Source organism: Varanus komodoensis, unplaced genomic scaffold (genome assembly GCF_004798865.1).
Source record: "Varanus komodoensis strain SLA01 unplaced genomic scaffold, ASM479886v1 scaffold106, whole genome shotgun sequence".
NCBI classification, from domain to species: Eukaryota; Metazoa; Chordata; class Lepidosauria; order Squamata; family Varanidae; genus Varanus; species Varanus komodoensis.
Window position 1 is genome coordinate 942803 of NW_025335301.1, and position 21190 is coordinate 963992.

The 21190-nt window shown below is 53.5% G+C and overlaps 1 protein-coding gene and 1 long non-coding RNA gene across 5 annotated transcripts; one reads left to right on the top strand and one right to left on the bottom strand.

The window, feature by feature from the left end:
* The first annotated feature begins 217 nt into the window (after window positions 1-217).
* ZBTB48 (zinc finger and BTB domain containing 48) lies at window positions 218-12938 on the top strand. Of its 4 annotated transcripts, none has more exons than XM_044419660.1 (11): window positions 218-313; window positions 1843-2529; window positions 4919-5205; window positions 5905-6016; window positions 7980-8072; window positions 8398-8484; window positions 9159-9313; window positions 9400-9536; window positions 10068-10232; window positions 11437-11525; window positions 11944-12938. In XM_044419660.1, the coding sequence occupies exons 2-11, from the start codon at window positions 1849-1851 to the stop codon at window positions 12232-12234; spliced, it is 2097 nt and encodes a 698-aa protein (XP_044275595.1). In that variant the 5' UTR covers window positions 218-313; window positions 1843-1848; the 3' UTR covers window positions 12235-12938. The 4 variants fall into 4 exon arrangements, with proteins under 4 accessions (XP_044275595.1, XP_044275596.1, XP_044275594.1 ...); XM_044419661.1 differs by having other exon boundaries at window positions 234-308; window positions 1843-2532; window positions 4922-5205; XM_044419659.1 differs by having other exon boundaries at window positions 234-308.
* Window positions 12939-14205: 1267 nt separating this feature from the next.
* LOC123017970 lies at window positions 14206-20987 on the bottom strand. Its single transcript, XR_006413704.1, has 2 exons — window positions 19035-20987; window positions 14206-17432 (listed from the first exon to the last, which is right to left on the bottom strand). It is a non-coding gene; the product is annotated as an uncharacterized LOC123017970 (long non-coding RNA).
* Between the last annotated feature and the right edge of the window lie 203 nt (window positions 20988-21190).

The window sequence follows — 21190 nt, forward strand, 5'->3', positions numbered from 1 at the left end:
GTGACTCTTCTTGGCCGGTGGACGCTTAATATCGGGCTAGCGCTCACGAATCGCCCGATTTGCTCCGCGCGCGCGTGGCTTTGTCGCTTTTCCGGCTCCGATCCTACTTAGGCAGGAGTAGCTTATCCGGGGAAGCCCGGCGAAGCCCGCGCGAGGCCGGCCGTGCCCAAGCCTTGCCCCGCCTCCTCCCGGTGGCCCTGCCCCTCCTCGCCCGCGCGTGACGTCACGACGCTGCTGTCGGGCCAAGATGGCGGCGCTTCGGCCCCTCGCGCCGTAGGGGCGGGCGGGGGGCGGAGAGGAGCTCCGAGGTGAGGTAAGAACTGCGGGGGTGGCTTTTTGAAAAGCCTGCCCCCTCCCAGAGAAGGGGGCCGGGTGGCGGGAGCCCAGAGCTGAGGTGAAGGGGGAGGTCTGTGTGCCCCTCCCCGGGAAGGGAAGGGATGGGGCTGGGGGCGGCCTTTCCCTTTACCTGCCTGCCCACCCGAATAAAGTTAAGGTCTAGGGCGACCGAGGTGAGAAATGGGGGGCTGCCTGCCCTTTTCCGCACTGCCGGCCCCTTCCCCAGGTGCCGGGGCGGGGACAGCACTGCCGGGGCGTGGGGGCCTGCTGCCCCCGCTGGGAGCCGTTCCCCAAGGAAGAGGGCGGGGGGCTGCGTGTTCGGGCGCAGGTAGCTTCGCGTGGCCCGGTCAGGCCGCCTGTCGAGCGGGAGCGATCCCAGCGCGACCTTCCCCGGTGTGCGACCTGCAGGAACGTCGGACTATAAGCCCCACCATCCGCAGCCGGCGTGGCAATGTTGGGGAAGGCTGCGCGAAATCTTCCCCGAAGGCTGGCAAAGGGAGAGAAGTGCCCCGGAACTTCACGGGTCCTGGGGGGGGGGTTATGCTGGCGGGGGATCATGGGAGTTGCAGTCTGACAGGTCTGGAGGCTGGGGATAGCCCTTTTCCTTACGACCACCCTCATGCCCCCATCTTCCTTAGTTCCTCCCTGCTGCTTCTGCCCCACATTGGCACTCATTTCCAGAACAATCCCTGATGTTTTTACTCATAAGCCCGACAAGGCTCAATGGGCTTATTCCATGCAGCATATTGGCTTTTCTCGGTGCAGGGCTGCAGGAATTTATTGCAGTGACATGGATTGTGCTTATTATCTTTTGAAATTTTTCTTAGGGCTAAAGTACTGGGCTGCCTTTGATTTTTATATGGGGAAAGACTCAGCTTCATGCTACGGATGCCCTGTTGTCTACTGATGTTCTGGAAAAGGGAACACATAACAACCAAATAATTTTTGTTTGGTGTTGGCCACCTTCTCTTCCATGCGGGAGGCTGCTTAAGAGCCTCAAATTAACTCAGAAGTTTTCTGTTGCAATATGAAAACTAACGAACATAGTTTTCTTTTTGATTTTAATCTGGAGAAGTGGGCAAGAGAAGGCAGATGTTGAACATGCTGGCCCTCTCTGTGTCCCCCATACTAATTTGTTCATTTCTAGGTTAATTTTATTCAGCTTTATACTTTTTTGTGGGGGGGGGTGTCTGAAAGTGCAGTATATTTCAGTTGTGATTTTCAATTGATGCAGTCAATTAAAAACTTCAGTTCAGTTCATGCATACTCAGGGCCTCTGCCATCTCTTACTCTCTTCTGTGTGTTATTTGCACATACCTGCTTGTGCTTCTGTCATCCCTCTCTGTGTGCTTTGTTGCATTTTCTCATCCTGGTTTGTTTTTAGGCAGGTAACACTGTTGCACCTTGTTTGTTTATTTATTTTTTAATGAGGGAGGAGTTGTGGGGGAGCACCCCTGCCCCTCCGCAGCGCTCCACCCGCATTGTGTCTCTTTCCTTCTCTTGTAGCCGACCATGGAGGGCTCCTTCGTACAGCACAGCGTGCGTGTTCTGCAGGAACTCAACAAACAGCGGGAGAGTGGGCATTTCTGTGATGCCACCCTGGCAGTGGGCAGCTTGGTGTTCAAGGCACACTGGAGTGTCCTGGCGTGCTGCAGCTCCTTCTTCCAGGGCATGTATGATGGTGCTTCCAGCAAAATCATCCTCCCAGAGACCTTTGTGGAGATCTTCGCACTGTTGCTTGACTACTTCTATACGGGGCACTTGGCAATTACCCCAGAAAACTGGGAGAAGCTTCTTGAGGCTGCCAAGGAGCTCTGTGTCCCTGAGGCAATTAAGCTGTGCCAGGAATTCCAGCCTGGACGTTTGGATGATGGAGATCAAAATAGCCAGGTTTCACTTGGAAAAGACCTTGGTGTCTGCTCCAAAGCACTGGTGGACGCACAGGGAGAACCTGTCCTTGACTCCGTGCCCCAAAGTAACTCAGTCCAGGAAGCTCACCAGAGCCCCTGTATCTGGGGAAACAAAGTGTCCCAGGGACAAAGAGAGAGCCCTTGTCTCCTTCGAGGAAGGTTGAAAAGGGCTCCCAAAACAAACACACTGAGTGATGCAGGTGAAGTAAAGAACACCCTGGAATGTAAGGAACTAAGGCCACTGAAAAGAGGAGCTACCGAGGACGCAGGCGCCAGTATTGAGGTGGCGTGTGGAGTAATGTGCTAACTAGGGCTTGCGCCTTTGTCTGCTACAAATGCATTTCTTTTAGAGATCAAAGGTGCCTTAAAGCGACGAGAAGTGTTGCTGGAGATTCAAGCAGCAGAACAAGTTTGCGGCTTATCTGTGCAAGAGCAGAAGGATGGTTGCTCACAGCAGAGCTTGGGTCCTGGAGGATGTGGGAATTGGGGCAGGGGGGTCTGGGGTTGGTGCATAGTCCATTATTTAGAAATTTAGAGTAGTGGAGAGCCAGCTTGGGAAACTGGTGTTGTCCACAAACGTGGAATTTGGTCCTGGCATGCACAGTAGCCAATCGAGCACTCCAGGGGTGTGAGGTGGAAAAAAAGGTCTGCAGAAAAAGGTCTCCATGCACAAAGTAGGCAAAGTGGAGCCCTGAGGAAAAACAGCTACTCTTTTATCACCCGTTACAGTAATGTGAACAAGCACTAACACAGCCTTGTCCTTCGGGGTCGTGGAACTGCCTCCTTCCTAAGCCCACGTGTGAGCACATTGGAGGAGGGCAGGGGGCTCTTGCCTGCCCTTCACTAGAGAGCCCTTTCTGTATCATTCCGTGTGCTTTGACATGTTGCAAAGGGTTCTGGGGAAGCACAGCTTAGCTTGGAAAGCTTGCAGCTCTTCCCTGCAGCTGTGCTTTTCAACTGAGGAATTCTAGGGCAGATGGAGTGACACATTCCAGGCATTTGGTCCACCTTTTGCTGGTTTTTAGGTGTGGAACTCCTAATCAGCTTTCCATGATCTGTCTAAAATTGATAGCTACCATACTTCCAAGTGAGGAATTGTACACTTTTTTGTGAGCTGTACTGAACTTTCACATTTTAGCTGAATGCAGGGTAGGTGCAGCCTGAAGCTGGAGCCACTGCTGCCTTGCATTCTTACGACAAGTATTCCATCAGTCTGGAATGGCTTTTGGAGGACTAGTAACCCAAGTCCAGGTTTTGTTCCACCAGATAGACTTAGGAGGGTATTGAAGATGCGATGCTCTTAACTTTTGCATCCTTTCCTTCATCCTTGCCTCCAGGTTGTCAGAAAAACTACAGGGATTAGTTCTGGAGGCTATTACAAGAGCCTGAAGGTTGCATGCAGTATTTGCCATTGACCTGATACCTGGGGATTTTGAATAGGACAGTGCCCAAGGTGTTCACTGTGGAGGGTTTCTTTCCGTAATAATTCTGTGTACATGCAAACTTGCACAGAGGGTGTAGGACAACCAGAGAGCTGCTACTGCAATCTCTTCTTGTTTCCCCGATACTAGTTCAGCTATACTTGCAAAAACAAACACATCAAATTAGAGGTGGGAAACTTTTGGTTCTCCAGATAGTTCAGTGTACCGCTCCCTTCAGCTCCCTAGCCAGCAGTCAGTGGGGAGGATGATGGGAGTTGTAGGCCAAATCACACAGAGGGCCAAAAGTTGATCCCAGTGTGCAGGGCAAACTGTTTTAAAATCCATAATCCACACAGGCTGTAGACCTTTGCTGATGGGAGCTGGAAGCACAAAACATCCACAGAGCAGTTTGGGAATGCTGGTCTCAGTGAGCTGCAGCAGCTGAACACAGCTCTATTTCTCTTCCCCCAGCCCTGACATCCTGTCTGCAGCACTGCATGTTTATCCCTCTTTTCACTTCTGTCGCGTAATATGTATTTCAGAATCATCCAGGTATCATCTATATTATGTATTAATATAAACTGTTCTAATATTGCAGGTGTAATTGGCATCCATTCATTGTTACCAATGAATGGATGAAAATACTTTCCAGTGGAAGAAATAAAACATTGCAAAATTTCCCAGCACAGATTACTGGGAACAATGAACTATGTTGAGTTTATGTGCATTTTGACTGGACATGCTTGTAAGGGGACTTTGGGTAGCTTTAGTGGGTTTCTGTTTAGGCCGTCCTCTGTTTCTAACCCAGGTGTCACCTGTGTAAAGGGTTAAATGGCGCAAGTTGCACATATATGCATTTATTTGCTCTGCACCAAAGCATATTTAAAAACATGTTTTTCTCATAGTTGCCAGGTGAATATTGATAGAACATTTGTAACATTTTGGCCTATTCCTCGGATTCTAAAACAAATCCAAGAAAACTGTGCAGTATTCAGCTGCATCTTCATTTGCAAAGTAACAATAATGTCCAATAATACTTAATGCAAATATTTTTGGATTTTACTCGATTTCCTAACAGTTGGTTTACTGGAAGGATTGTAACTGTGTATTTTTTTCTTAGAATTGTACTAAATGAATGGTTTAAATACTTACCCCCTTTTGGCCATGTATGTAGGATTTGGATTTGGTGGTAGTGGTAAAAGAGACCAGGCTTTGGTGATGCACAGAGTTAACTGTCCTGTTTTATCACAGCAGGAAGCAGAGAAGGTCCTGGTTTCAAATGACCTTCCTGCTGAAGATGGTGGAGGAGGAAAAAGGAACAAGGAGACAGATGAGGATTATATCCCTGGGAAGAAGAGCATGAGGTCCAAAAGGAGAGCTCACTTGGCCAGGAACTCCAGTGGCTCCAAGGCCACCGGGAATGGCAACCTGTTGGAAACGGGGGCTCTGCGAAGCCGCCGAGGCACAGCTGATCCAGTTGAATGCCCCACCTGCCATAAATCATTCCTCAGCAAATATTATCTCAAAGTGCACAACAGGCAAGTTCTTGGTTCTTCAGCTGAGGGGGAGATTGGGGCATGCAGCCGTCTGTCCTCAGGACTCGGGCACCCAGAACAGGAAGCATGGATGTTCCAAGCGCCTTGCACAAACCCAGGCCTCCCTGCAGGAAGGAAATAATGGCTTTCCCATTGCTTGCCCCCTTTTTAAGCCGAATAAGTGGGACACTTCCCATGCGCTTTGCTGAAAGACTCCCTTGGTTCTCTTGTAATCTCTGGGTACTTTCCCTGCACCGAGTGAAGCACAGGAATGATTATGGGTCAGGGATACTACTGGGAGAAATGCATAACGTGGATTGCACCCCTGACAAGGCTCCATTCAGTTCTATGAGCTGTAGGGAAGGAGTTGGTAAGCGAATGCTGCAGGGCCAGAACTGGTCCTGGGCTCCCCCAGAGGCTGGGAGCAGGGGTGTTCAGCCATGAGAGTGGCCAGCAGTGGATTCTTTCAGCCACTTGCCCTTCAGTAACAGTTGGCTGCTGAGTAGCATCGTTACGAGTTTTTGCACCTAGGATTGGGATGGGAAGGAAGGAATTAACCCAATGTCCCATACTGGTTTGTGAATTGTTCAGAGCTTTGCTGGCTTACTGTGTGCTGTTGCACAGCCATGCAACGTCCCCCCAGTCTGTTTGCTGTTTCCACAGTGGGTCAGACCTACCTCCCCCACCCCTTATTACCTGTAGGAAGCACACTGGAGAGAAACCCTTTGAATGCTCGAAGTGTGGGAAGTGCTACTTTCGGAAAGAAAACCTTTTGGAGCATGAAGCCCGGAACTGTATGAGCCGTTCGGAGCAGGTATGTGGGGACAGGGAGCTTGTAACTGATTCTGGAAACAAAAGACATGCTTGCACTGAAGGAGTGTCTCTGCCTCCCTGAGCTCTTTTGGCTAGCTGAGAGTCAAGCGGAACGCTCAGGAAGGGGGACCATTTGAGGGCTGGGTGATCTCTTAGCAGTGGAGTTCAACAGCGAGTTTGCAGCAGGTCCCTTTCTCAGCTGTAAGCAGCCAAGGTCATGGAGACCTGGTCACGGCCCACCAGAAGATGCACCAGAAGAGGGCCTGAAGCTGGTGGAGTGCCAGGGCTGTTAGATGGGAAGGCCAAGTTCTCTTGTGTGCCTCTGAGCCTGGGACAGCAGTTCCAGGAGGATGGCAAATCATAAGGTGAAATGGAGTCAGCACAAGGAAGAGCTGAGGTCACTAGCTGGGCAATCAGCCCAAGGGAGCAGAAAGCTCAGAAGCTGCCATCTTGAGTGGGGATGGTCAATCCTCGAGGAGGAGGGGCTGCAGCTTGGTGATGGAGCCCCTGCTTTGTATGAATCTCCATGGCGAAGTTGGGCAAAACTCCTGCCTGAAACCACGGTGGTGAGTGATAATTGCAGTCGGCATGCAGCCTTCCCCAACCTGATGCTCTCAGTGCAGTCTGGGGGATTCTGGGAGTTGTGGTGGAACTTCTGGAGAGTTTGAGGCAGGCTGGTATAGAAACTCTGAGCTTGATGAATTCGTGCTCTGACTCCATATGCAGCAGCTTCCTCTGTTCTTAGGCCTGTGACTGGTTCCTGGGTCAGGTTAGAGGAAACCTTGGAGCTGCCTGACAGGCTGGGGCGCAGTGCTGCAGCCCAGAAGAGCTGTGTGGGCCCGGGGGGCTTCCTGCTGGGGCACTGGTGCAAAGCTCTGGAGGCTCCCCATTTGAATCTACCAGGTTCTGGTTTTGCCTAAATTAAACTTCAAACAAAGGTCTGCGAAGTTAGGGATGGAATGCATAATCCCATAGAACTGGAGCATGATTAAAAAACCCCCTTGATCCAGGCCTTTTCTGGCCTTACTTAAAAATCACAGGCTCACAATTTTGAGAGAAGCAACTCGATTAGTTTAGAACATGGTTTTATAAACTTGAGGATAAGATATAGTAACATTATTATTTCAAATTATTATATCTGTTTGCAGGAGGACGTAAGAAAGCAATCAACAAATGATGGTTGTGGGTTGTTTAACCCATGAATTAGCAAGATCATACTGTCTCTTCTGCTTTGGGAAACAACCCAGGAATAGTTTAATGGGGTAACTGAACCTGTAACTCTGGGTTGTTGAGGGACAAACAACACAGAGTTTTAAGTCAGCAGCAAGCCATGGGTTATTATTATTAAAACATTTCTATTTGGAGTTTTTCAACCCCTAGTATTTCGGCTTTGTACAAGGTGTCCCTGGGTTGTTAACTGAAGCAGTGAGTATTCAGGAGGCTGTGCAACAATCTTGTGATTTAAACACCTCGTGGATTGTGATTATGTGTGACCTGGGCCGACAGGGTAGTTGTGAGGGTAAAATAGAGAGGAAAGGGGCCATGCAAACCATGACCCTTGGGGTCCCTGAAGGGAAAACGGCAGAATATAAACGTAAGACCCCTTTCTAGGGCAGACATTCTGTTGCTTTTTCATTGCAGTCCATGTTAGCATCTTCTTCCAGAGCAGTCCAGATATATCAGCATCTACAGCAATTCCTCTTTCCTGCTTCCTCAGTATCTACATTGTCTTCAGCATTGGACTAAATGTCAAGATCAGAAATTGGCCATGATTAAGATTGAACCGGATTTCTAAGTAGTCAGCAAAGAGGTGACCCTCTGTGCAGTTGTCCTCTGTGTTCATCCATTAATGGTCACTATCGAACCTGCCGGCTCTGGGGTGTCGGGTGGACCTAGCAGAGCCAAACCAGTGTCCTGGCCTTTTGTCTGTGCTCCCTTGAGACTTGCTTTCCTTTTCCCTCCAGGTTTTCACGTGTTCGGTCTGTCAGGAGGTCTTCAAGAGGCGGATGGAGCTGCGGCTGCACATGGTGTCCCACACCGGAGAGATGCCTTACAAGGTCTGCCTTTCTGGCTCTGGAACATGCAGTGCCAAGGATTCCTGCTGAACATTGCAGTTGGACAAGATCTTGGTCTTTCAGTCTTTCACTGCTTTCATGAGCTGGTTCAGAAATGGCTTTGGGCAAGCGGTTCTGTTGTCCCGTGTCCATACACTGTTTTTCCTGGAGCTGTGGGCATCCTGGTGTGTGTGTGGGGGCGGGGGGTGGAGTGTAGGGCTTCAGGAGGGCCTTAGGTTGGGGGAAGGTGGCATGCAGAGGCTCTCAGTCAGGTGGGCCTCCTGGAGTGGAGGCGGGTGCCCACCCAGGCTGCTTGTCTGTTTTTCAGTGCTCATCCTGCCTCCAGCAGTTCATGCAGAAGAAGGACCTGCAGAGCCACTTGATAAAGCTGCATGGCGCCCCCAAGCCGCACGCGGTGAGCCCAGGCTGCTCTGGACACTGGGGCGGTGGAGGGCTAGAGCAGGAGGGGAAGCTGCGAGTGGCTTCCTGAGTGCCACAGGGCACAGAGGCAGCAGAGGAGTCGGGGCTGGCCTCGGGCTGCGTCCAGCTCTGGAAGCCACATGCTAGGAAGGGTTCAGGTAGACGGGGAGGCGGGAGGCAGTAGGACTCGTCCGGTGACTGGGAACTCCGCCCCGTGCGGAAAGAAGGCAGGCATGGGTGGGGCTGACCCTTGCGAGGTGAAGACTGGCTGGGGGGCGGCTGCCTGTTCGCAGTCATTTAGAGTCCAGGGCTGACGGCGCAGGGAGGGAGATGGCAGCCAGCCACTGGGAGAAACCTCCTGCCTAGGGAAGCGGGGGCTCCCTGTCCCTGGGGGTGTTCAAGCAGAACACCCCCAGTGTTGTGCACAGCGGGTGGGACCCATAGGCTGCCATGGCCCTTCCCCGCTAGTTCTTCTGAGCTGACAAGGAACAGGCATGGGGTGCTCAATGGCTGCCATGGTCACAGGGTCCCTCGGCCCGCTGGCCGATGCTGTCGCCCCCCATCTGATGTGCTGGTCTGAGCCACCCCTGCTGCGAGGCTGCCGGGCCAGCTGGGGCCCCCTCTCCCTCGGGGCTCTCCCTGATCCCAGACCGCCGCCTCCCCCTGCAGTGCCCAGCATGTTCCAAGTGCTTCTTGTCTCGGACGGAGCTGCACCTCCACGAGGCCTTCAAGCACCGCGGGGAGAAGCTTTTTGTCTGCGAGGAGTGTGGCCACCGGGCCTCAAGTCGCAACGGCCTGCAGATGCACGTCAAGGCCAAGCACAGGTGAGTGGGAGGTGCGTGCGTCCGGGCTGTTCTCAGCAGCAGCTGGGTGGCTTGCTCGGCTGACATCCCTCTTCCGGTCTCTACAGGAATGAGCGGCCCTATGTGTGTGAATTCTGCCAGCATGCCTTTACCCAGAAGGCCAACCTTAACATGCATCTTCGGACCCACACGGGAGAGAAGCCCTTCCAGTGCCACCTCTGTGGCAAAACATTCCGCACGCAAGGTACAAGGGCTGCTGCTCCTGGTGCTGTGGGCCCCCCCCCCCTCCCCCGGAGGCTGAGATCAGCTCCAGTAGCAACTTCTGCTCTGGGATGGAGCTTCAGAGGAGCCCAGCTGAAACAGCAGCTGACTTCTCTCTCCCTGAATATTTCACCCCCAGGATCACACTCTCAAAGAACCATGTACCAGCCCACTTCCTCCTCCTCCTCATCACCATCTTCTCTCTACTAACCCACAGCCTAAGCTCTCTGGCAGTTCAGAGAGGAGGGAAAAAAGCAAAGCTTGGGCACCAGTTGTTAGTGCCACGGTTCTTTGCACGTCCCTTGCAATCTCTGGCCAATGAGTGGGCCAGGCTGGCCGCCTCTTCGCTGTGATGCTGGTTGGAGGCTGTGGGCATGGCCTCCCAGAGCTCCTCTCCTGTGTGGGTGGCTCATGGGCAGAGCTGGGAGGGGGCATCAGGCCCTTGCGATGAGGGGCGCAAAAGAGCTCTACCATCATCTGGCCGCTTTCTTCCCCTGCATGTGTGTGTGACCAGCCAGCCTGGATAAGCACAACCGGACCCACACGGGGGAGCGCCCCTTCAGCTGTGAGTTCTGTGACCAGAGGTTCACCGAGCGAGGCCCGCTGCTGAGGCACGTGGCCAGCCGGCATCAGGAAGGGAGGCCCCACTTTTGCCAGATCTGTGGGAAGACTTTCAAAGGTAAAGGAGCGTCTGAGGCGGAGGCTAACGCAGGGGCTTGTTCACTGGCCCAGAAACCGAGGGACCACGGGGGGGCAGCTGGAGGAAAAGAGTGGGGAAGGCCGGCCTACCTGGGCGCAGGAGGAGACGGGAGCAGAGCCACGCAGAGCTGGGCTTTGGCTCAGCATGAGGGGACACTTCCTGAGCAGCCCGGGCCTCCTTAGCCAGAGGACTCTGGGGCGGTGGGCCTATCGGAACCCCACCTGTAAAAACAAAACTTAAGCTGGGTTTCAGGCACTTTTATGCAAGCACAGAACAAGCCTACTCTGGTGCATAAATTCAGTAGCTGCAGTTTTCCAGGGTGGCTGACATCACTGGACATCACTGAAGAGGCAGCGTTTTGCAGCCGTTTGAGTGTATTTTGCCTTTACTCAAAGCACTGATCCGTGTGCAGGTGTGAAACGTGCCACACGAGACTGTAAATGCCGCTTCTCGGCAATCATGTCATGGTTTAGGTGAACCGCACCTCTTTAAAATGACAAATTCAGTGTCAAAAATTTATCAGTAGAAATGTGTGCTGTTCTCTGAATGTACCCTCTGATCCAGTGATTATTAAATATGTACTTAATTTTTAGCCCTCCCTTCCTACTAGGCACTTGGGATAGTATGTAAGCCCCCCTCCCCCCACTTCTCTCACTTTCAAAACTCGCCCCTTGAGATAGCCTTGGCTGGCCAGAGCACCGCTTGGAGGCTCCATGGGTCAATGGGCACTCGAACTCAGCTCTCCTGCCCCTCTCTTGCATCCCAGATGTAGTGCTGGTGATAGTGCCTTTTATTGATTTTGTTTCGATACCACCCGATAGTCAAAGGCCTGTGGATGTTCCACCAACGTTCTGGCCACTGCTGTATACACTGTAAAGCTGTGCACTCTACACATTAGGAAGGCCCTTGGTTGGGGAAAATTGCCCCAGGTTTTGCCCCCAACTCTGCTTCTGGTGCCCATTCATTGCCAGTTGTGTCAGCTGTCTTGGGAAAGAGCAGCTATGAGACCCTCACCTCAGAATGGGCATGCCTGCCCCGGTTCCATGTGGGCATGAGGTTCTCTGCATGCCTGTTTTCCTGTGCAGCTCTCTGGCAGAGCCAGGATGGAGAAGTCCAGTCTTGGTGCTCGGCTGGTCTTTCCTTCAAGCGTGTGTGTGACAGGAGCCTGGTTTTGCTTTCCCAGCTGTGGAGCAGCTGCGCGTCCACGTTCGCAGGCACAAAGGTGTGAGGAAGTTTGAATGCATGGAATGTGGCTACAAGTTCACCCGGCAGGTATTGTGTTCTGACTGGCTGTTCTACGTGCTTTGTTCTGCCGCCGTTTCTTCTCTCTGCCCCTTTCCTCCTTGCCTCTTCTGACACAGCCTCCACTTAACTTTTCCGTAAAATATGTCCTGACCTTTCTTACCCTGAGGCAGCCAGCATTCCTTCAAAAGTGCCCTGTCGTAACAACAGGTGGTACTTCATAGAAGACCCAAGGTCATGGTTGCACTAGCCTTGCCAAGCAGGCCAGCGCCATCATCCCTGTTCTGCTGACCTCAGGCTGACTCAGCCTGACACACAGTGCCCTCTTCACGTACGGCTCAGCCGCCATCCTGCCCACTCGCCCGGCCTGTTGGAGCTCGCAGGGAGTCTCCCTCCCGCCTGCGCAGAGTTCAGGTCTGTCAGCTGTCTCCCCCTTGCTATTTTAAAGGCCCATTTGAGGCGCCACATGGAAATCCACGACCGGGTCGAGAACTACAACCCCCGTCAGAGGAAGCTGCGGAACCTGGTAATTGAAGACGAGAAGGCGGTGGTTGTTGCCCTGCAGCCGCCCCACATCCTGGAGGTGGGCTCTGCGGAAGTCATTGTGGAATCCCTTGCCCACAGTTCCCTGCGCGAGGAGCTCCCGGAACAGAGACTTTGCCCCAATGAGAATTTTACATCCCCAGAAGTCATTGAACAATCGCTTATCATCACCATCCCTGATGACTGTGAAACGTAGCATTGTGTCCCTGTAAAGCCCAGTGCCCAAGAAAGGTAAGCGGAGTTCCATCTTCTTGTGGCCCATCCGTGACTCTAGCCAGCACAATGAGCTCTTGTGAATTCAAGGGAGGGACAGACAGGTAACTCGCAAGGTCCTGCTTCTTTCTCCCAGTGAGCTGTTTCAGCAAGGAGAAAAGGGCTTGTGCACACGGCAAGACCTGTTCTCGGAGATGTTCCTGTGGATGCAGGAAGGAATTGAAGGCAGGAGCATAAACTCTCGCTTTGCATACAGAAAGTCTCGCGTTTAGGTCTGGCATCTCCAGATAAGGTTGGAAAATCCTCTCTGAAACCTTGGAGAACTGTTCTCAGTCCGCAAAGGCAACCTGAAGCGCCCCCCCCCCCGCCCCAATGTATTGGACTACTAAAGAGGGGAGGTCTCTTCTGTGCAGAACCCCCTTCCAGAGAGGCTCACCTGGCACTTGCATGGTCATCTTGGACCGAGGAGAAAGAGGGCTTTGTTAGTTGCCAGGCTTCCTGGTCATTCAGTATTGGTGCATTTTTAGATTGTTGCACTGCTCTCCATTTTATTTTTTATAGGTTTGAATATTATGGCTTATTCTATTATGGTTTTGATTTTTCTTTTGCGAGTGCCCAAACAACTTTGTTGGACAGCAAGCAGTATAAATAAAATATAAATCCTGTTTTCTCTGTCCGCTCACCAGGCAAGTTGGTGCTGCTAGTTTTATTCTCTCTACCGTGCTTCTCAGGGCCAAAGTCTTCCCAAGGAAGCTCGCCGCAGTAAAGTTTTGCAGAGTGAAAATGAATTCAACAGGAACAATTCACAGAAACAACAAACACCAGCAATACAACACCTGGCCTGGACAGTGGCCACAGAGGGTTCAGTGCTGTCACCTGGGGAGAACTGTCACAGACGCTGTGGGGTGCAGTCCAGGTGTGGGAAGAGCAGCACTGGGGGCAGTGCCTGGTGCCACTTGCAAAGGCGGCTGTGCCAGAGGGTGCCTCTGCCGGTGAGGAAGCGTGAGCGGGGCTCCTCTGTCCAAGGGCAGAAGGCTCAGCCTGCTCACTGAGACTCAAACCACGCAGGCGCTGGGGAGGGCACCCACAGCTTCTCCAGGTAGTGCTGGACAGTCCTTGCCTGAAATCCCTAAGTCTTTGCTGCCAGTCTGGTCGGCGTCAGAATATGTGCCTGGACAGCTGTCAGGCAGACCTGCATAATTAGCAAAGCTCCTGTCTGGCAGGAACAGCCACGGGTCCCGAGAGCCACAGCAGCAAAGCACCTCGCACAGCCCTGCAAGCCAAGCCAGAGCAGGCAGGGCTTTTCCCTCCCTGCGTGAAATTCCCATTGCTGGTGTGGGAGACACACTGCCGTTCCTGTTGACGGGGCAGTGCCACGGGCAGAGGTGCAGTAGGGGTAGCTTAGCTCTTTTTCACCTCTTAAAAAAGATGCCAGACATTGGTTCGGAAGAGGCAAAGAGCCCTGGCCGGCCTGCATGGTGTCCAGAGCAGCACAGATGGTGGCCCCGTGAAGCTCCTGCCAAGCGCCCCAGGGCCAGGCCGAGCCCACACTATGGGTTGCAGGAACCTGTTCTCAAGCTACTGGAAACCTCAGTGGGGCACCTGGTGACTTGCTAGATGAACGGTGCATGAAATGGGGAGTGGGAGCAGATTTCTCCAAAACTAAGCGCACCTCCCAACAGGTGTGAGGAATTAGCGAGATATTCTTGTTAATTTTGTAACCCAGTTAGTTAAAATTAGGTGTGGGGGGGGGCATGAGACACGCCTTGTCCTGTTGCAGCAGCTGCTGGCCCCCACCATCACCAGCAACCAGAGCACTGTGCAGTCTCGGGAGATGAGCCATATGCCAAGTTACAAGCAGCACCTTCACTTTTGTGGCAGCTTTTGGGCTCCAGCAAACAGGCGCCCGCCCCCCTTCTCAGCATTCCAGATGCCCACTTTGAAAGAACAAAAGTCTCCACGCACACCTTTATTTAACACTCAGCTTTCAAGGTTAAAGGGGAAAAATACAAAATCTACGAAATCCCTTTGTTTCAAAGGATGTTGGCACACAGAACTTAAGGCAGTAGATTAAATAAATATTTAGTGACTCATCTGGTCTTAGAGCTTCCAGGACAATGCACGGTCTGGCACGGTGATAAAAGCAGCATGTTGCCTATTGGCCTGCAGAACAGCCCAGCACAAAACCCTTGCGAGTGAGCAATACTAAAGGAAGTCGTTGGGGGCGGTGGCGGCTGCTCCTCACTGCCTGGAGGGAGGCAGCTGGGCTGCACGGGCACTCGTTGCCAGGCATCCTCTCCTCCCCGTGGGTCAGACCCAAAAGCTGGTCGTGTGGATGCGAGGAAGAGGGAGGGGGTGGAGGCTCGGTGGAGGCTTCTGGTGAGCCTTCCAGCAGCGGCAAGGTGCTGAGGCAGCAGCGTGCGGCCTCCCGCTTCATTTGCTGGCAAGCGGGACAGTGTTCCTTGGAAATCGATGCGCCCTCTTAGGAGCACAGTGCTCCCCCTGGGTGCAAGATGCTCCTATAGGTGAAATATGAAAAGCGAGCTGCACAAATCACGTAACCCCCAGAGTATCAAAGAGTGAGGTTTTCTGACAAATATTTGTTTCCAATCTCAGAGGCTTGAGACTGTTCTCAAGAACCAAAACAAATAGTTTGGCTTGCAGGAGCCACTGCTCCCTCACCAGAATTCCCAGTTGTGTCATTGCCATGTGTAACCAGGTTCTGTTTACACATGAAGTGTTTCCCCCAGTGTTCAAAACAGACAACCTTCTCAGAAACTGTTGGAACAGGGCATGCATCTGAACCCTTTTCGAAATGCACACAGCTTTTCCTTGCTGCTTTAATTTCACTCGCTTGATGTGCTCTCGTTTAAAAGGAACTGTTTTCAAAGACGGCAGAAGGTGGAAGAGGAAGGGTCCCTGCAGACTAACAGCATTAGCAAGGATGTGCGAGCCCTTGCAGACACTTCCAGTGCTCGAACCCCCTCTCAGCTTTGCTCATTTCCCCTTAAGCAGCAGGGGGAAACTTGAACCCAACCAAATCCAGTGGCTGCAGCGAAAGGGGCAGGGCCAAAATGCTGACCTATTTCGGCATTAGCCCTTCCTACACGTAAAGGCATGTCAACATTTTAGAAGGGGAGAAAACACTGTTAAAACTGGGTAACCACACAAGGATCAATGGCTGCAAGAGAGGGAGGGTCCATCTCGGGCATCGGGAGGCCTGGCCTGGGAGCTCAGGAGGGTCAGCTTTGTGCTCTGGGCCCGTGGTTCCCCACGCCCACTGCGGCAGTGTTTAGTGCAAGACATCCCAGTCCCAGCAGAGAGCCAGCAAAGGAGGGTTCTGCAGCATTAAATAAAGCTTGCTCCCTTTTCTGTCGCCCCCTCCCTTTTACCACGAGGGGCCTTGCCTGTGCTTAAGAGGTAAGGTCTGCAGAGCAATGAGCACAATGCAGGCTGGTACCGCAGGGAAAGGAGCATGGGTCCTGGTGGCAAGGGAAGGGTTGTGGAGATCCATATCTGGGCTTGAGAGCAGCGGAGACACTTGCCCAGTCATGTCCACAAGGTACACATGAACCGATCGGGGCACCACTGACAACCCTCCAAGGTCCAGTCTGGCCAGCCGAAGCAGGCAGAGGACAGCCCTGCTTCCAGCAGCCACAGGCGGCAGAGAACTTTCCAGGGGGAGAGGGTACCCTCTGGGGGTCTGGGCTGCAGGTGTGGGGCACGGGCTGCAGGAGGGGAGGGAGCAGGTTCACTGCAGGGCCCCTGTGAAGATCAGGAGTGCCCACCTGCACCAAGAGATGCATCCTTTTTAACCTAACGGGACAGAAGGTCTTGCCCACTGCAGTGCCTAGCAAAAGGCCCGGAAGGACACAGCAGCTCTCAGTCCACTGAGCTGGCCAGCGGTGGCTGCTGGACCACCACCCTTTTAAAGCCCATGGCTGTGGCCACCCCTGCACCTGAGAGTCATAAATTCAGCTGGCGTCATGTGGAGAAGGGGGGAAAGCATTACTACAGGGTGCACTTCTGCAAGTGGGGTGAGGGCCACCAACTTCGGCGCATTTAATTAAATTAGATTTATGCCCTCTTTTTCTTGAAGAACTCAAGGCAGCTTCCATCTTTCTCCTGCTGCTCTCAAGTCTTACCACCACAACAAAAACCCTGTGGAGAAGGCTGGGTTGAGAGTCTGACTGGCCCAGAGATTCTCTGCTGGCACCATGGCAAATGGGGACTAGAACCCGGGTCACCGCCATCCAAAGGAGAGAGACCTGCAGTAACTGTACTACTTGCACGGAACTGGCAGCCACCCGTGGCACTGCTCCCAACAGCTCTGTGCTGGGCCGGGTGCCTCCACATTGCAGCCTCCGGCTACCAGCAGGAAGGACTCAGGTGCACTTGTATTCCTCTGGGCCTCCAGCTGACCCATGAGGCCAGGGTACTGCACCGGGTCTAATGTCGCAGGGGGCTCTTCCGAAGCCCTTAACTCCTCCCTATTCCCTCTCCTTGCATACTTGTGCAGAATATTGTCCTCTCCTACCCTTTGTCAGCCTTTTTACCAAACTAATGCCCTCAACTGATAAAGCGCGGCCTTGTAAGAAAGGTGCTTTTCAAAGGTTTTGGATCAAAGTTTGCCAACTCTGAGGCCAAACAGGGCAGTTGGACCCCAATTCCTCTCCCACCTGCCTTCCTCCTTCCTTTCTGGAGCTTCCCAGTAATGGCTGCCCCACCTCTGACAGGCAGGAGAGAGAGCGTGAATCAGCGGTGGCCAGGCAGGCGTCTTCCCCAGCCGCTGCTTCCCCGCGCCCCCCCTTGCACCTCAGCAGCATCCCCACGAAGCAGAGCGGGCTCCCAGCAGCGCAGCGGCTCCAAGCCGGGGGAAATCCGTCCCCACAATTAACGCAGCTCGTTCAAGTTCTGGTTGTGCTGCAGGTTCAAGCTGAGGGCATTATCCAAAGGCAGTCGCTCCTCCTCCTCGTCTTCCAGCGTCTCTGGCATGAACTGGCGGAAAATACTGACACTACTGTGCCAGAAGATGGGCTCTGGGAGCTGGCCAGCCACGCTCCACTTCCGAGTCTCGGGATCATATGATTCCACCATTCCTGAAAGTTCAAAGGTGTTATCGTAACCACCAGAGACATAAAGCTTTCCACCAAGGACAGCCAGGCTGCCACCAACATGCACCTGAAAAAAAAAAAAAAAGATGTGAAAGTTGGAGCAGGGGTGGGGGCGCAACATGTTCGGGTCTTAATTCAAAACTTTGGCATTTATCTCTTGAGTTTTGTTCTCTTCAACTGAGCGCAAGTCCCATTCCCTGAAGAAAATTCTGAATTTCATTCCTGTCCTCTTCGACGTTATCAGTGCCTCCCAGTTTTGCACAAGTCCATCTAACACAACCTTCCCCAGCATGGCAGGAGCCGCATTCCAGCTGGGGAAGGGAGGCCTGGCTCGCTGATGACGGCAGCGGGCGGCACGGGCTCCGGCACTCGGCTCACAGCCCCCAATTTGGCGAGAGCCCACTGAGGAGCCCTCTTTAAATGCCGGCAAAGCAGCTGAGAATGCGCCCGATGGAGCGACTGCGAAATCACGAGTGGCTTTGTTACATCAGCCTAGCATCTCCGCATCTAATAATCTAGTAACCAGATTTTAATTTTGAAAATAGAGGGCAAGAGATGAGAAGAAACCAGCTAGATGTTTGTTTTGCAAATCTTGCTGGCCTCTGCTAATCACTACATTATTATAAAGACATTTTCAGACCAATCTGCTTTTTTAGCTTCTCCTTTGTTCAGCTCATACCGACTGGTCTATTTCCCAGAACAGGTGTTCTCCTCTTTTTGGCATCTCACCTGTTCTCAGAAAACAGAGCTGCTCAGAATCCATCAGCAAGATCCTCCAGCAGCCAAGGATGCAATTCACCCAACCCAGAGGCACGGGCTCCTTCGAGGGACCCGGGTTCCCCTTGTCCAGCTCTTGCTGGGCTACAAGCGCAGTCCTGACCGCTGAGCACTCATGCGCCACCTGGCAAACTCCACCCGATGCCTCCCTCTGGGAGAAAATGCCTTTCACAGGCAGTGGCAGCCCTACAATGTGTCCAGTTTAATTAACCTCCACTACATCTGTTTCAGTTGAAATAATCCCTTCCCTTGGCACAAGTCCACTGAATGCAGGGGGTAACTGCTGGCTGAGCAGGGGCAGGGCTGCAGGACAACGTGCTCCTTTGGCTAGTGCTTCAGCGGCACTTCAGGACCACAGTGTAAGCGGCAGCCACGTGCGGTGGCGCCAACGGCCAGCCGACCCGTGCCGGCCCCCTAGCCACTCTCGAGGCACAGGATTCCACCTGCTTTCCTCTGCCACCAGCACGCCTGCTTGCCCCACTCCAAGCTGCAAGGGGGAGGCATCCTCTGGCTCTGCCAAAAGCCACCCCCCCCCCGGTCTCTGCCGGTCAAGCGGCCGCTGCCCACTTGCCCTCCATGACTCGCCTGGCAAAACACAACCCCACCACTTGGGGCCATCAGTGAGGGGCAGTGGGGGCCCTGGGGAACGTGGCTATGTGCCCCAGCACCCCTCTCCATGCTACACACCGGGAGCATCCTGTTTGTTTAAAACGGCAATTGCTGGCAAACCACACCTCACGGAGGGGTTAAATTTCGCCTGAGGCTACTGGCACTGGCAGTTTCAGGTAATCTGAGCTCTGTGGCACAAGGCCGCCACCGCTCGTTCCCTCCACTGCCTTCTGCGCACATGCCTCGCTTTTTGCTAGGGCCCTTAAGTCATCCAGAGATCTACCTGGAGCATTGGAGGGATCTTGTCCCACTCGTTCTTTGCCGGACTGTAGACGTCCACTTCCGCAGAGTCATCTCTGTGGGAAGAAAGGAGGAGGTGCCACTGAGAGGGTGTCTGGGGCAGACGGGCGGGCGCTGACCGTTCCCAGTTGCTGCTGCATTCCCCGTGGGGCCAAAGCGCCCAGCCCCACTCAGCCCCATGGCACTTGTCCTCCAAGGCCAGGTTTCTCTACAGGCAGCCAGGAAAAAAATACATATTCTGCCAGCAGGCCTGTTGCAAAAGGAGGTCCCTCCATGCAAACAGAATGTTGTTGGTCAAAATCCACCCAGATCGTCCAGGCAGACTCGTGTGTCATCCAAATAAACTAGAGTCCCTCCCTGCACCAAACAATTCACGCCTGGGCCACCTCGAAGACACCCGCAGGCTGTTTTGCAGCCGGGGGTGCCGCTTCTGTCCCCACTCCCACGAGGGCCCACGTTGCAAGGCGAAGGGGTGGGTGCCGCGCCCACCATGCAGGCCCCCTCGCCATTTGCAGCACGGACCCCGCAGGGTTCCATGTCATGCCAAAAGCCCGCGCAAGCAGAAGAGGTTCCCTGCCACAGACGCTTTCAGCCAGTCGGTGGCGGGCAATGAGGGTGGCCACGGAGGAGCGCAGGAGCCGAGCCAGGGGCTGGCGCTCAGCCTCTCTACCTTGCACATTAGTGGTACACAGGAGAACTCCTGAATCATGCTCATGAGTTACAGGCGCACATTAAATCAAACAGGGTTTCTGGTCCCTATGGATACGTGAGCCACCCAGTAGTTTACAAGGCAGTAGAACAGACTGGACAACTCCTCAGTGCACTGACATAAAATTCACAGCAAGGTCCACCCCACACTTCTAGTGACTTTGTTGACTCCAACATGCAATTTCAAATAGCACTCATGATCACAACTTGAGGAGAAAGGGAAGAAAGACTCCTGCGCTGACAAATACATCAGATGCTAAAAGGTCCCGGCAGAGTGAAGGGCGCAGACTCTGGCACTCTCTCCCTCACCTGAACGGGCACCTCGCCCTGCCCAGCACAAGTGCCTCACGCCTGCATGCGAAATTCATTTCTATTTGTGGCGAAGAGTTACCCTGCTCACACCTGTCAAGCAAAACGCATGCTGCCCTGAAGGCCATCGGGGTTGGACTTGATGGCCTTTGTGTCCCCTTCCAGCTCTACTATTCTATGAAAAAACGTTTATATACTCCTGACCTTGCCATGCAGCTGAAAGGCAAGAGTGGGGAGATGGAGTGCATGCACCAGGAAAGATGCATACTTTTTGAAGTGTATGAACACACTTTAATTCACGGAAGAAGACTGGGTAATTCTGAATGCAGATCCAGTGATGCGGCTACTTGAAGTGGCCAACAGGAGGGGGGGACTCTAGCCAAGAGCCCCTCTTCCCAATCCAGAGCATGGGGTGCGGGGAGGGGGCAGGAGACAGCATCTCCTGGCTGAAGGACTGACCCGAGTTTTCCCCAGATGTGCCCATACGTGGGCGATTCTGCGACCCTGAAAGACAAGAGTGTGCAGTGCCTGCTTACTTTCCTGTAAATAAGATAACAATGGAAGTTGTTTTTCCTGGGCTCCATTTTGCCTACTTTGTGCCAGGAGACCGTTTTTCTGCAGCATGAAGCATCTTCCTCCTCTTACCCTGGACTGTTTGACTGGCGCTTGAGCACACCAGGACCGCATCCCACTTTTGCGGCCAACAAGGCAATGGAGGAAAGGAAGAGATTTTGGAATTTCTTGAAAATGGCACCACTTGGGCGCCTTCCGGAAACACCTCACAGAAGCATTCTGCACCCTACACTTTTCTGGCACGGCTGCCAGGGGTGTTCTCCTGGGCGCTCCCTCTGGCAGGGGAGGGCGAGCCGGGCTGCCGCAGCGGCTCCTTCCCTGCCCCCGGCCAGGCTGGCTGCCCTGCTGGGAGGCCCTTCTCTGGAGGCACGGGCGAAGCCAGGGCCAACGGACGCGGCTGCGCCTGCCCTCCAGGGCACCCGGCCTGGAGCCAGGAGCGCCCTTCAGCAGGGGGGGCAGCCCCGCTCCTGGCAGCCTCTCCTTCGTTGGCCCGGGGGGGGCGGGGGGGCTCCTCCTCGTCGTGATGCATGCCTTGGGGCTGGAGGGGCA